The 14,644-nt window shown below is 40.0% G+C and overlaps 1 protein-coding gene across 5 annotated transcripts in view; it reads left to right on the forward strand.

Moving 5' to 3' along the window:
* Window positions 1-6,395: 6,395 nt before the first annotated feature.
* The window catches only part of LOC135225174 (uncharacterized), an 83,629-nt gene continuing 75,380 nt past the window's right edge, over window positions 6,396-14,644 (forward strand). For 4 of the 5 annotated variants that reach the window (XM_064264433.1, XM_064264435.1, XM_064264434.1 and 1 more), the window contains exon 1: window positions 6,397-6,789. In XM_064264433.1, the coding sequence (XP_064120503.1) occupies window positions 6,538-6,789 (252 nt within the window). In that variant the 5' untranslated portion in view covers window positions 6,397-6,537. Of the gene's footprint in view, window positions 6,790-14,644 lie in introns of all 5 variants that reach the window. The other variant, XM_064264436.1, reaches the window with a different exon arrangement.

Raw genomic sequence — 14,644 nt, forward strand, 5'->3', positions numbered from 1 at the left:
TAGGGTGTGTGTGTGGAGCGAAGAGAGGAGGAGGAGGGGGAGAGGGAAGAGGGAGGAGAGAGAGACGAGAGCTGGAGGGAGATGGAGAGAGAGAGAGAGAGAGAGAGAGAGAGAGGAGAGAGAGTTGACACAAGATTATTTCAAAGGATTGCCAGCCAAACTCTCTATGCTTCATCGCCAGCCGTAATAATACTATTTACGAAAATAGAGAGAGAGAGAGAGATTATAGTCTGTTGACCTTGATAATAGAAAATTAACAATTTACATTTATATGTTATTTCCTGGAAGATAGCATGAAATTATGTATACCAACAATCTTACTGTATGGTTATTCGGACAGTGAGAGGAGACATGTCTTCTTCAGCATAAGAAAGTCTTCTAGGTTATTTATTTATGATTATGAATCACCCAAAGAATGATGCTGAATAATTTCATGTGTATTTATGTAATTGTTTTTTTAGATTGCAGATTGATGGCGTTAAAAAAAAAAGAAAAGAAAAGAAAAAAAAAAAAACACTGCGCAGCGCCAGTAGGACTGAACAGAGCCTATAGTTAGAGTTGTTAGACTCAGTCATAGATAGAGCTTCCCTCTATATCTATGGTATGTCCAAAACTCCCAATTCCCAATTAAAGTTAACATGACCCTTTTTCCACCATGCATCATTGGGTTAAACTGCCATTTTACAGACCAAGCTCCATTGTTCTTATTTTCATTGTAGCGATGTGTCGTTATGAAAACCAATAGCACTGAACGATAGTAATGAACCTGCATAGCTACAATCCTATATCCTACGGCCACAAGCAAGAGTACCTGGATTATAAACTGTTTATTACTCTGTTTGCCCTCTACGAAACGGCTGACTCGTTGAAATAGTTAAATTACACTTTATATGAATAGTCAGTCGCTACAGGGGAATATTTTGTTAACGAAAGTAGCTATAGCTACGTGTATATTTTAGCCTCTGGATACAATCTCGAAAAGCAAAATTTTGGTAGGTTTTACCAAGACCGCTCACTTTCGTCAGACAAAGACTATGTACTAAACGAGTGACCAATGTTTTGTAAGAATTGTCTACAAAATCGAGAAACATATCCCCTACACTTACCAAGCCATGTCCATTATCTGGGGGATGTAGTAGAAATCCGGTATCTAGATCCATATCAGCGATCAGCCCACCCGTGATATCTCTGAAGCTTGGTCCTTCCAAATGCACAGTGACAGTATTGGAATTTAGACAGAGATCTTAGTAAATCTTCTGCTGCTGGTATCACGTGACTCCCGAATTCCGCGTGGACAGATGCATGCTTTGTCCCACTGCTGGCGGGTAACTGTGTCATTTCAGGTCCTGCGTTGAACTCTGGCATTTGCTGTTCTAGGTCATTCACACCCAAGTCCAGAGATGGGCTTGGAATCACACTGTAGTCTGAATGCCGACCTCCAACGAAATTTCTTGGGAAAAAATTCGTATTCTGAATGACTTCGAAAGCTCCTCTCTCTCTCTCTCTCTCTCTCTCTCTCTCTCTCTCTCCTCTCTTCCCTCTCCTCTCCTTCTCTCTTCTTCTCTCTCTGCTCTCTCTCTCTTCCTCTCTACTCTCTCTCTCTCTCTCTCTCTATCTCTCTTCTCTTCGCTCCCTCTCTCTCTCTCTCTCTCTCTCTCCTCTCCTCTCTCTCTCTCGCTCTCTCTCTCTCTCTCTCTCTCTCTCTCGTTTTGATATCGTTTTTGGGTACATCATTTACATTTATATAATAATCTGAGTATGCGAGTATGGCCACGAGGAAAGTGAAACAATGCTGCTGTTTTAAAGCGTGCCCAATAAGGTCACCAATTAGTCTGCTTAAGAAACAAGAAATAATCCCCCGAAGTTTCTTTGGCGCTATCGAGCCGCAGTCCATAAAGCCTTCAACCACGTTCCCAGTGGTGGCCTTTCCTATAGCGTTGCTAGACGCATGATTGTGGCTGACTTTAACCTTAGATAGAATAAAAAAAAAAAAAATACTGAGGTTAAAGGGCTTCTTGACATGTTTGATGATTGGAGGATAGATGATTAACATACCAATTTGCAGCCTTCTAGCCTCAGTGTTTTTTAAGATCTGAGGGCGGGTGGTCTCTGACAGAGCTCGTCAGGGGAAGTGAATTTAGTGGTAGCGAGCACTGATGCAGCGCGTTTAGTAATTAAACATTTGAAAATAAATACAATTTCGTTAAACTGTGAGGGGTCCCGGTACAGACAAAAATGCCCAACACCTAACATACCACTGAAAAGAAAAAGAAAATTTGCTTTTTCTTACCTCTCAAATAAGCGTTGAGGGCACACACACACACACACACACACACACACACACACACACACACACACACACACACATATATATATATATATATATATATATATATATATATAGATATATATATAAATATATTAAAGAGAACAACGGCTTTTTACCAAATAAAATTATTGCTAATGGTTAAAATTATACATTGTCTATGTGCTTTACCGATATCTATAATTGCATTTTCATTTTCATGCAGCATAAACTTACTGTACTTCATTCTGAGGAAATATAGAAAGATTTGCTTGCAGTAGGTTTCTCAAGAAAAAAAAAAAACTTACAAAGAAATATGTTCCTCTTTTACATTTACTATTTTTTGTCAACACAAAATATGACATCTGATGCCAAAATTCATATTAATCCTAAAATTTTAGTGTTCGGTACTTAAAAGGTATAGTTATAATGGGAATATAAACTATATTAAACTACTATTTAAAAATGCTTACGAAAAAAAAAAGAATGTTTGTTGCTCTCGTCTTGAAAAACAAACGATAGAATCTCTTGACGCTTAAAAGACTGTCCACCTCTGAGTTTCAGGTTATGTTTTACTTCATAATAGTTTTTGTCGTAGATGGTCTCTGCTGTTTTCTTGCAACAGGTATCTAAAATACGCCCTAGTACTATCGTGACTTCCTCTCCTTCGTTATCTGGAAGTTCAGAACCTGCAATATTGTTCAGAATCTCTCAAACATTATCCAAAGATCCCTTGAAAATGTTTCAGATATTGCTTTCATAAATGAACTTTTTTCACACCGTTATTTTTCTTGTGTGTTGGTGGCATTATTCTGGAAAAGAATACTGATTTCTATGTATATTTCAAAGGCCTGGTTCCTTTTGAAAGTTAATATATGTTTATAGTTTTATTTTCGTCAAGAAATGGATGGATACATTGATGTTTTCTGTAAACCGAAACGAACCGGCATAAGGTGTGGAAGAACTGTCGTGATAGAACTATTAGAGTACGTACGGTAAAGTCAGACCACCTAATTGTATTTCCAGTATTGTGAATAATATGGATCCCGTTATTCGTCTCTTTATTACCACGTCCCAGAGAAAATTGATCCTGGTCTCTACTAGGCTTCTGTGGACACCAGAGGAGCTTGAAGACTTCGACTGACACAGGTTAGAGCTATGGGACTAAGGGAAACTAAACGTAGGTTGGTACTATACTCTGTTTCTTTTTTTTTTTTCTTTTTATCTGTCCATCCGACTGTGGTGTTTTTTTTATGGTAACACTGCGTCCCGGGCTCTAGATAGTTACATTCAGCTTACATTCAACATTATAATAATATCCTATTTCGAATATTAACGGTGTAATTCGCATACAGTAAATTATTAAAACACTTTTCAGTTGCAAATGTACACCCAGATATCCTTTTATTTACCTAAAACTTACACATAGCGTAACTATCTAAAGCCCGGGACGCAGTGTTACCATACAAAAACACCACAGGCGGATGGACAGATGAAAAAAAACAGAGTATAGTTTCGGGAAGAAAGCAAAGACATGCGTGATAAAATTGCGTCGTACGGCGTTGGAGGAGATGATTTAGGAAAAAAAAAAAAAAAAAAAAAAAAAACTTACTCAGGGAATAAGCCTATAAACTACTTTGTTGTTGTTGCTGTAGCTGTGGAAGGGGGTAGGAAAGGTCTAAAAGGGTCTAAAAAATGTTTCGTGTTGAGTTAAAGATAAGGAATTTTAGGATAGGATATTTATGCTTTATTTATTTAGAATGAAAATGTGAAAAAAATGCATAATGTGCATATTAAACAGTACAGAAAAATTATTTATAATAATATATATCGTGTTGTATTTAAAAACAACGGTCTATCTGTCTGTAGATTTAAGCACCTTTTAATCTATTTCATGTACTGAATTTAGAGGCTATATTTTTGCTCAGTTATTTTGTGTTTGCACTTATAACTGAGTGCGTTTGATTCGTGTCCTTTGTATTTGATCCTTGTTGTTAGTATGAGTAGTACTAATTATGAATATTAATTACGAAGACCACTTCACGTTGAGTTAGGAATATAATGTTTGCAAGCGTCACTGGAAAATCTTGCACACGTCCAGAGCTAGTAAGCTGGAGGTCAGATCATGCCTTGGTAACATCTGGCAATGATGAATAGATAACACGAATACAATGAAAGAAAAAATATTTCATTGTTAATTTTTTTTTATCTTCATTGGTTGTCTGGCTTATTTCTCTGTCTCAGCTTCCTTTCCTTTTCTCTGCAGACTTTTAAACATTACTCTTATATTGAAACAAACAGAACTTCATAATTCCCAACATACGGGAAAATATTCTCCCTGTGTTTTCTAAATCATCGCCTCCAACCGTGGCCATGATGTTGGGTATTATGAAGAGTTCAGTTTGCTTCAATATAAGAGCAATATTTAATCCTGAAGAGAAAAGGAAAGTGAAAAGTGAAAAACAGGCTGAGAAAGAGGAATAAGCCAGACAAATCATAAAAACTATTAGCGCAAAATATTAGTCTAGCAATAATGGAAATTTTCTTCTTCTTAGTATAAAGTCAAAGATCGCCGGCATCCCGTCCCTCTCTCTCTCTCTCTCTCTGTCTCTCTCTCTCTCTCTCTCTCGCTCTCTCTCTCTCTCTCTTCTCTCTCTCTCTCTCTCTATATATAATATATATATATATATATATATATATATATATATATATATCCTCTTAGTATAAAGTCAAGACTCCTCTCTCTCTCTCTCTCTATATATACTATATATATATATATATATATATATATATATTATATAATATAATATATATATATTACATACGTACATACAAAATGTTCTTACAAAATTAACCAATCGCCACCACGACAGCAGATTGCTAAGCCCGGAACACTTGACCAATTATGAAGTTTTGACGTTTGTACACACGTGTGACTTTTTATACTTACAATATCAAACTGCCTATAAACGAATTTACTTCATCTTGGTAAATAATTTAACCTTAGAAGGATTATAATTGATAAAGACAGTCGATGTGTCTTTACTTAGAATAGAAATGACTCATGCACCACATTGGAAGTAAATAAGTAAATTTATCACAAGTATACTACGCATGACTTTTTATTGCTTACATATTACTCCAATAATACAACTTTATCGAATTCACTTTACCCTGTGATTGGCTGTGAATAACATTCATCCAGTTCGCCCTGAGTGTAAGCAATTCCTAAGACATAATAAATTCGATATAACTGATTTTTGTGGCTCATATGTATGTATGTATGTCTGTATATATATATATATATATATATATATATATATATATATATATATATATTATATGAACGTATGCATAACAAGGACTGATTTTTCTCAACCGGAACTTGGGATTAGTATTTATGGAGCAATGGTTGAAACTGGAGGCGATAGTGACTCAACGTCAACGGGCGAATACCGAAGAAGGAAAAGATTGGGACTGTCTAGACTTAACACTGCTAAATCTAATTATGCGCGGAGTAACACAGTTTTGTGTTCGTGAATAAAATTGATTTGAACTGATTATATTCCAGGGAGAGATAAACATAATAAATTATCAATTAATTATAACTTTTTTTGCGGTTGATGCAGCAAATGTTGCACCACTACATCTGCACTAACTTTGCTACTCAGGTGCGCATAATCCTGACTGGGTTGAATGACTATCGAAACAAGTTTGTTTTAAAAAGTCGCCTTAACTCGTTTCAATTTAACAGATATTACTCATATGACATAGGAACACGATCCCTTTGTCGTGTGTATATTTAAAGAACCATGTGACGTATAATTAAATGTTTGTTGTGATCTTTGTTTGTTTACAGTTTAACAGCTGATGTCTTTGCGCATGCGTCGAGTCCAGCTGTATTTTCCTGTTCGTATTTGTTTCATCTCGTGTAAATTCACGAAAAAATTAGTTTCTGATGTCATGAATGTGTATTAGATATTATTTTATACAAATATATATTTTTATATGCTGTTTATTGTGAAGTATTTGTGATTTTATATTTGAAAAAGTAAAAATAATAATACCGGATTTCACCATCTCGCGAAAAATCGGACAAGTGTTCTACGATCTATCATTTGTATGAGAAGACTGTTGTTCGCGTAGGACTGTAGCAAGTGTTTTTGCTTTCTTTATGTCCTCTAGGAAACTTCGTAAGACGTTTTCTTCCCCATAGAACGACAGATGGAACGATGAAGTACGGCATCATCAACTCGCCGGAGGAAACAACGTCTTGCGACAAGAGAAATACGGAAGGGGAAAGAGATATGGCGTCGGAGGAGGTTCAGTCGTCAGAAGCTGCAGCTATGGCGAAGCAGCGACAGCAGTCGGACATTGATGCCGTCATATTTTCGATCCAGTTCTATGGCAAGACCATTGGCGAAGTCGGGTTGATGGACCAGGACCTGTCCGAGCTGGACTGGAAAAAATTCAAGTCTTACTTGGTTTGTATTTCGGTTTTTCGTCGCTTAAAAGATTTACATTAGGCTAAGCCTGAGTCATCTTTAGGTAACGGGGTTAGGTATTTCTTCTGCCAGACTTTTAAATCCTTCGAGACAAAGATAACGCGACCACGAATGGTGTTTAGATTACTGTTTAGTTTTGCCCTAGAAATCACGAGTTTCGGATTGCTGTATCCCTGGTCAACCTTTAAGTAACTCGAATTGTCAGATTAATAATCATGGCTAAAGCCATTTGAACCACCTCCAGTATTTACTCCAAGGTCCTCTTTACTAGGTATATAGCAATAGGAAAAATGCAAAAAACAAATAATTTGTATGAATGATAATTTTATAAACAACCATAAGATAAAGTTAAAATTGTAGACAACTACTGCATCCCTCTCGTTCTGCAACTACTTCAGTTCACGCTCATATGAAAGACAGTAACTATCATAAACATTAACAAAAGATATAAAAACACCAGGAAGAGGTGGTAAATGTTCCGGGCAGCAACGGATAAAAACATGAGGAACAGGCGATAAATATTCTGAGTTGTTTCACAAAATAAAATTAGTCTCCCAGAAATCTGTGTTAGCCTTACCTAGTCTATCAGATGCCTGATTCTTGTCATTAGACAATTTAAAAATGAAAAACTCTTGGTTTTAACTAACAGTAAAGGTTAAAAATGCACAAAACACAAGATAAACATCTGGAAACTTATGTCTTGGTTCCACATTATAAGAATATCTTAACAGAATTTGTGATATTACAAAATTTATCCAGATTATTAAAAATCTGGGGTACTAAATAAGTCTAGATTGGTGAGGTTTGATTGTACCTATTTAGTTCATTGTAATCATTTTCTGTTATAGCCTGTGCTGACAGTAGAGTATACAAAACTTGTTTTTGATGACCAAAATACTTAAAAAAAAATTAAATTTTTCTTTTATACTAAGTGGTAGAGCTGAAGTTAAAGTAAATCATTTTGCAAAATTTGATGCACAACAATGTTGTGGCAGTAGGCTAAACAGTAGGTTTTCCTCATACCATTTCTAAAAGAAAATGTGAAAGGACAATATCGGTAGACAAACTGTTGCCCTTAATTTCAATATGTAAATGTATCTAATAACTATCACATGGCTGTTTCTTCTGATGATTTTGGTCACAAGCTGTTAAAAAAAGTAATGAAAGTAGCTAGTTGTCAGAGTAGTAACAGGCTCATTGCGTTTTAATGTCCATTACATTGTATATCTAGATGAAATATTTCAGATTTCTTATTGATTTTATAACCATAGTTAAGAACAAATAGACACACACAATAAAATAAAATGAATAGGTGCAGTGCACCGCTCCTAAGAATCTGATCTAGTGTCACATTAGCAATGTGCTGAGATTCAGCTCCCTTATCATGGGTTTGGTAGAGTTGTTGAATGGTTGCCAGATACTACTTACTGAGAATGGTAGTCGATGAATGGTTGCCAGATACTACTTACTGAGAATGGTAGAGTTGATGAATGGTTGCCGGATACTACTTACAGAGAATTTTGACGTGGCAGTATGTTTAGTAATGTTTAAAATGTAATTCCAGGTTTGTTGTAAACATGTACAATGAAAATCCTTAAGCTTTATGAAGATTACTGTCTTATATGATATTAGTAAGCTTTAAGAAAACAACTCTCCTTATAGGACATTAGTTTTTATAAAGCTTAAAGATTTCAGTGTATCTTAAGAAATACAACAGGAATTAGACTTTAGATCTAAAAGGTCCTGTTTTGTCGTCATCTGTAAATAATATGATTGTTATTCATATTCATGACATTTTGTCCCAGATATTTCAGAATCAGTTGAAATATTTTCTATTGGGATTGTACTGTAGCTCAATCTTATGCATTGCCATTGTGAAGTTATCAGTAGGCATTTGAAAGAGTGGGGTTATATATTTTGTACTCATATTTCATTCACTTTCAGTGCTGAATGTTTGTTCCGACACGGCATACAAACCTTCGGTCCTTTTACAATAGGAAGGTACTAGCGGCAGCTGGATAGGTCGTAAGCTTTCGAACAAGGGGTTCGGTAGTTAACTGCTTGTCCGACAGGCGCGCGCGCGCGACTGGGAGGTAAACAAATCACTTTTGCTTTCGGCCTCACAGCGAGTAGACGTGTGTGTTCGACGCTCTCTGCCCGCTTCTCGTCGTTTGCTTTCCTTGAGTATATGGTTGTGTTTGTGTATGAAAGAATCATTGTAAGTACAATCATTTCTCTTTATTCATTTAATTGTGATTTATTGGTCAATCATGGAATCTCCTCGCCTCGCTACCCCACGGAGACTATGCCCGGGTACCGAAGGGCGTAAATGCGGAAAGTTCCGCTCATTCCCAGAAATTGACCCACATATTTCAAACATCTAACTCACCTGGTAGTTATATATATAGCTTACGTCCCTGACGTCACGGCAGAATTTCAAAACTCGCGGCAATCGCCGATTGGGTAGTCAGGTGCACCACCTGTGCGCCCTCTACCAGGTACGTAGCACCATACCAACTATTCCTCAGATCTTCCCTGCCGCCGCTACGGTGACATCGTTGGAACTTCGCTCGTTATAGCCCGTGTCTTTTGCAGTATTATTTGGTGAAGTACACTTTGGCTTTGGCTTTCGCTTGATTGGATTTTGATTTCGTTTCGATATTGTTGGTTTGACCTTTGCTTGTTTTTGATCTCTCTTTTTGATTTCTCATCATGTCTGATTCTGCTTCAAGTTTGAGAATGTGTGTGAAAGGTTGCAAGACTAGACTTGCTAAATCCTCTTTAGATCCTCATTCTATTTGTAGTAAATGCAGAGGAAAAGTTTGTGAGATAGGTGATAGATGTGATGAATGTGTGGGCTTGCCTGAGACTGAATGGATTGAATATTACCGCTATGTGCGTAAATTAGAGAAGGATAGGATAAGGAGAGCGAAGAAGACCTTGTCTCACTCCTCCATAGACAGTCAAGGAATAGATAGTTCTCTATCCCTCGATAATCCTATTGATCCTTCCTCCTGTTGTATCATTACAAATCCAGTTTCAGAAACAGGTAAAAGTCCATCATTACAGGACATGATGACGGCCATTCAAGCCCTTGGTCAACGGGTAGAATCCCTGGCACAAGACAGGGATAAATTATGGTCTAATATGAGAGATATTAAAGTGAATAGTGAAATTAGTGCAAGTGCAGTGGAGGGTGCGGCCGCTCGACTTGTCGTGCTCCTAGTCCTAGACCTCTTCCAAGCTCACCAACCCCTGTGAGAAGGAAAGTCGACCGACGAAGGGAGGCGAGAGGTTTTAGCTCCCGAGCGGTCGTCCCTCGAGGCGTACCTGTAGACGATCCCCAGGACGCTCACCCTCGCTATAGGAAAGGCGAGGTTAAAGTGTTTTCTTCGTCTTCTGACGACGCAGTACCTAGACGGGGCTGGCGTCAGACTTCTAAATCCAGACCCATTAAAAGGAAATCCCAGGACGCCGAGCGTCTTGATACTGGACGCCAGGACGATATACGTCAAGAGCGTCCAGGATGTAGTCATTGGAGCAGCCCCGAGCGCTTCCCTTCAGGTTCCGATATTTGCTCTCCTACCAAATTAAGACGTAAGACGTCGCACAGGCGACCATCGTCTTTGGTAGGAGGCAAGGAAATATTGGAAAGGGGGAAACCTTCGGTGCAAACTGCAACTCCGGATCGTTTCTCTTTCGATTCCGATGCTTGCTCTCCTGCCAAATCAAGACGCATGATGTCGCACAACGCGCCGTCGTCTTGGCAGGAAGTAAGGAAGGATCGGACGAAGGGAGACTTTCGGTGCGTGCTACAACTCCTGTTCGCTTCCATTTCGTCTCCGATGTTTGCTCTCCTACCAATATAAGACGTAAGATACCGCACAGGCGGCCGTCGTCTTTGGTAGGAGTAAAGGAAGCATCGGACGATTGGATGCCTTCAGTGCATGCTCCTGCTCCTCCTTCGGATTGGCGTTCTTCAGGCCTTTCATCTCAAGACGAACAGAATGAAGAGAGAGAGATTGACTTTGCAACTTCTCTAGTCTGTTCCCAGCAGCAAGAAGCTCCACAGTTTTCCGTACTGCAAGATTTTAAGCAGAAACTCTCCTCTCTTATGCAGTCATATCAACCTGCTACTCTTACTGTTAAACGCCAGGATAAAGCACGACGACAGGACGAAAAACGTCTTGAAACAAGACGCCAGGATGAAAAACATCTTGAAGCAAGACAGCAGGACGATAAGCGTCTTGAAGCAAGACGCCAGGACGAAAGAAGTCTTGAAGGAAGACACCAGGACGAAAAACGTCTTGAAGCAAGACGCCAGGACGAAAAACGTCTTGAAGCAAGACGCAAGGACGAAAAACGTCTTGAAGCAAGACGCCAGGACGAAAAACGTCTTGAAGCAAGACGCCAGGACGAAAATCGTCATGAGACAGGATGCCGAGACTCCAGGCATCAAGAAACTGGACAGCAGGATGCACAAACGCAACATGACATCGCTACATCAGTTGTGTCTCAATCAGAAGAAAGGTAATGAAGACATCCCCCATTCTCCTTTTGATCAGATGCAAGTCGTTTCCGAGGAAGAATATCAAACAGATCTACAACCTTCAGCAGATCTTAAAAGGCTTATGAAAGTTTTTGCGGAACTTTTCCAGAAAGTTTTGTGCCAGCTGCCCCTCGTTCTCCACCTTCAGAGTTCACTTTAGGGAAGGCTTCTAAAGAATCCGACTTTACGAAGATGGTATTATCGCGCTCTTCGAAAAGAGCCTTGAAATTAATGAAGGAATGGATGGACTCTAAGAAAGACCAGGGAAAAACAGCTTTCTCATTTCCTCCGGCCAGATTAGCTTCCAGATCCAGCATCTGGTACGACACTGGAGAAGTCCTAGGTTTGGGAGTTCCAGCTTCTTCCCATGGGGACTTCTCTAGTCTTGTGGACTCTTCTCGTCGGACGGCCATGGGGAAGACGAAAGTGTTTTGGTCTTCCTCTGAAATGGACCACCTCCTCAAAGGGATTTTTAGAGCCTTCGAAGTCTTTAACTTCCTAGACTGGACTCTGGGTTCGTTGGGGAAAGAAAATGAAAACTTGAAGTCTTACCAAAACGGAAGAACTCGTTCACCTTATGTCATGCATTGACAAAGCGCTTCGAGACGGGTCGAACGAGCTAGCAGCCCTTTTCTCAGCTGGAATCTTGAAGAAAAGGGCCCAATTTTGTTCTTTTCTTTCGAGTGGAGTAACGCTCACTCAGAGAGCGGAACTGCTTTTCGCTCCCCTTTCGACTCATCTTTTTCCGCATAGTTTGGTAAAAGAAGTATCCTCAGCTCTGACTCAAAAAGCGACACAAGATCTGATGACTAAAGCAGCAAGGAGAGTTGTTCCGTCAAGTTTTGCAGGACAGAAACTTAAAGAAACCACTCCTCTACCACGTAGTTCTCGGCCCTTTCGAGGTAGATCCCTCAGGAGAGGGAATGCAAGACCTATTACAAAAAACTCCAAGAAAGGAGGCTTCAGAGGAGGAAGTAATAAAGTCTGACAAAGTTCTTCTTCAGACAGTGGTAGGAGCCAGACTCAAAAATTTCTGGCAAACATGGGAGAAAAAGGGAGCAGATCCTTGGTCTATTCAGCTTCTCAAAGAAGGATACAAGATCCCTTTCTGGAAAAAACCCCCCTTAGCAGAAAAACCGATTTTGGACGTGAGTTCCCTGAATTTTTTCGTGAAGAAAACAAAATTCACTATGGAGACAACGAAATCAGTTCTTGCTGCAGTCAGACGAGACGACTGGATGGTTTCGTTGGATCTCCAGGATGCTTATTTTCACGTCCCGATCCACCCAAACTCCAGAAAGTACCTAAGATTTGTTTACAAGACAGAAACATTTCAATTCCGAGCTCTTTGTTTCGGTCTAAATACCGCACCTCAAATTTTCACAAAACTTATGAGCAACGTAGCAGCAATGCTACACAAGAAACGCATCAGAGCCTCATTGTATCTGGACGATTGGCTCCTCAGAGCCCATTCCTACGCCAACTGTCTGGAGAATCTTCAGAAAACAATTCGATTATCAGAAGACCTAGGCCTTCTGATAAACCACCAGAAATCCCAACTGATCCCATCCCAGGAAATCTTGTACTTGGGGATGAGGATTCAGAGTCAGGTTTTTCGGGCTTTTCCGTCCACATTGAGAACGGAACAAGCTTTAGAGAAAATAAGAAACTTCCTAAAGAAACAGAAGTGCTCTGCGAGGGAATGGATGAGTCTGCTGGGGACCTTTTCCTCGCTAGAACAGTTTGTCTCCTTGGGAAGACTGAACCTACGCCCTCTGCAGTTTCATCTAAATCAGCATTGGGACAAGAAGAAGACACTAGAGTCAATGTGTATTCCTGTTTCGAACGACATGAAACACTATCTACAGTGGTGGAACGATCCCGTCAAGCTCCAGGAAGGCCTCTCCCTAGAGCAGAGGAACCCAGACCTAGTGTTGTTTTCCGACGCCTCGGACTCGGGCTGGGGAGCAACACTGGGGAAGTTAGAAGTCTCGGGCTTCTGGAACAAGGAGCAAGTAAAGTTCCACATCAATCTGAAAGAATTGACTGCAGTTTTCCTAGCTCTCAAGGAATTAGAGAGCGTAGTCCGGAACAAAGTGGTACAGGTCAACTCCGACAACACAACGGCGTTGGCCTACATCAGCAAACAAGGCGGGACTCACTCAGTCTCTCTATACAGAGCAGCAAGAGAACTGCTCCTCTGGACAAAAAGGAAAAAACGTGATTCTGGTAACACGCTTCATTCAGGGAGAAAAGAATGTGAGAGCAGACATCCTGAGCAGAAAACATCAAGTCTTGACAACAGAATGGACTCTCCATCAGGAAGTTTGCAAGAGTCTATGGCGAATCTGGGGGCGCCCTTGCATAGATCTCTTTGCAACAGCGCAGACAAGACGGATGGAGACTTACTGTTCTCCAGTCCCAGACCCCGAAGCAATCCACATAGATGCGTTCCTTCTGAATTGGACACATCTAGACGTGTACGCCTTTCCCCCATTCAAAGTGGTACACAGAGTGTTACAAAAGTTTGTGGCTCACGAAGGAACCAGGATGACTCTAGTGGCACCCTTCTGGCCGACAAGAAAATGGTTCACAGAGGTACTGGAATGGATGGTGGACACCCAAGAAGCCTTCCGTTAAGAGTAGATCTACTCAAACAGCCCCACTTGGAAAGGTATCACCAAAACCTCCAAGCTCTTCAGCTAACTGCCTTCAGACTATCGAAAAACTCACAAGAGCTAGAGGATTTTCGAGGGAGGCAGCGAGTGCAATTGCAAGAGCAAGGAGGTCTTCAACCATTAAGGGTACCAATCGAAGTGGGAGACTTTTAGAGGATGGTGCAGGAACAACTCTATTTCCTCTTCCAGTACCTCTGTGACTCAGATAGCAGATTTTCTGCTATACCTCAAGAAGAGGACGTAAACTTTTCTGCTTCTACTATCAAGGGTTATAGGAGCATGCTAGCAGCTGTCTTCAGGCATAGAAACCTTAATCTATCTGATAATAAGGATCTACAAGATCTTCTTAGATCCTTCGAGACAACTAAGGAAAGAATACAATCCTCAACATCTTGGAATTTGGATGTAGTCCTCAAGTTTCTCATGAGTGACAGGTTCGAACCCTTACAGGAAACTGTAGGTTTCAGACAGGGCAAAGCCATCTGCTCGCTACAGTTGGGATTCCTAGCCAAAAACGAACGCTCTCAACCCTGGCCCAAGTCATTCGAAATTCCGAACCTCTCGGATCTCACGGGTGAGGAAGTAGAGAGAGTTCTTTGTCCGGTAA

This window comes from Macrobrachium nipponense, chromosome 13 (genome assembly GCF_015104395.2).
Source record: "Macrobrachium nipponense isolate FS-2020 chromosome 13, ASM1510439v2, whole genome shotgun sequence".
NCBI classification, from domain to species: Eukaryota; Metazoa; Arthropoda; class Malacostraca; order Decapoda; family Palaemonidae; genus Macrobrachium; species Macrobrachium nipponense.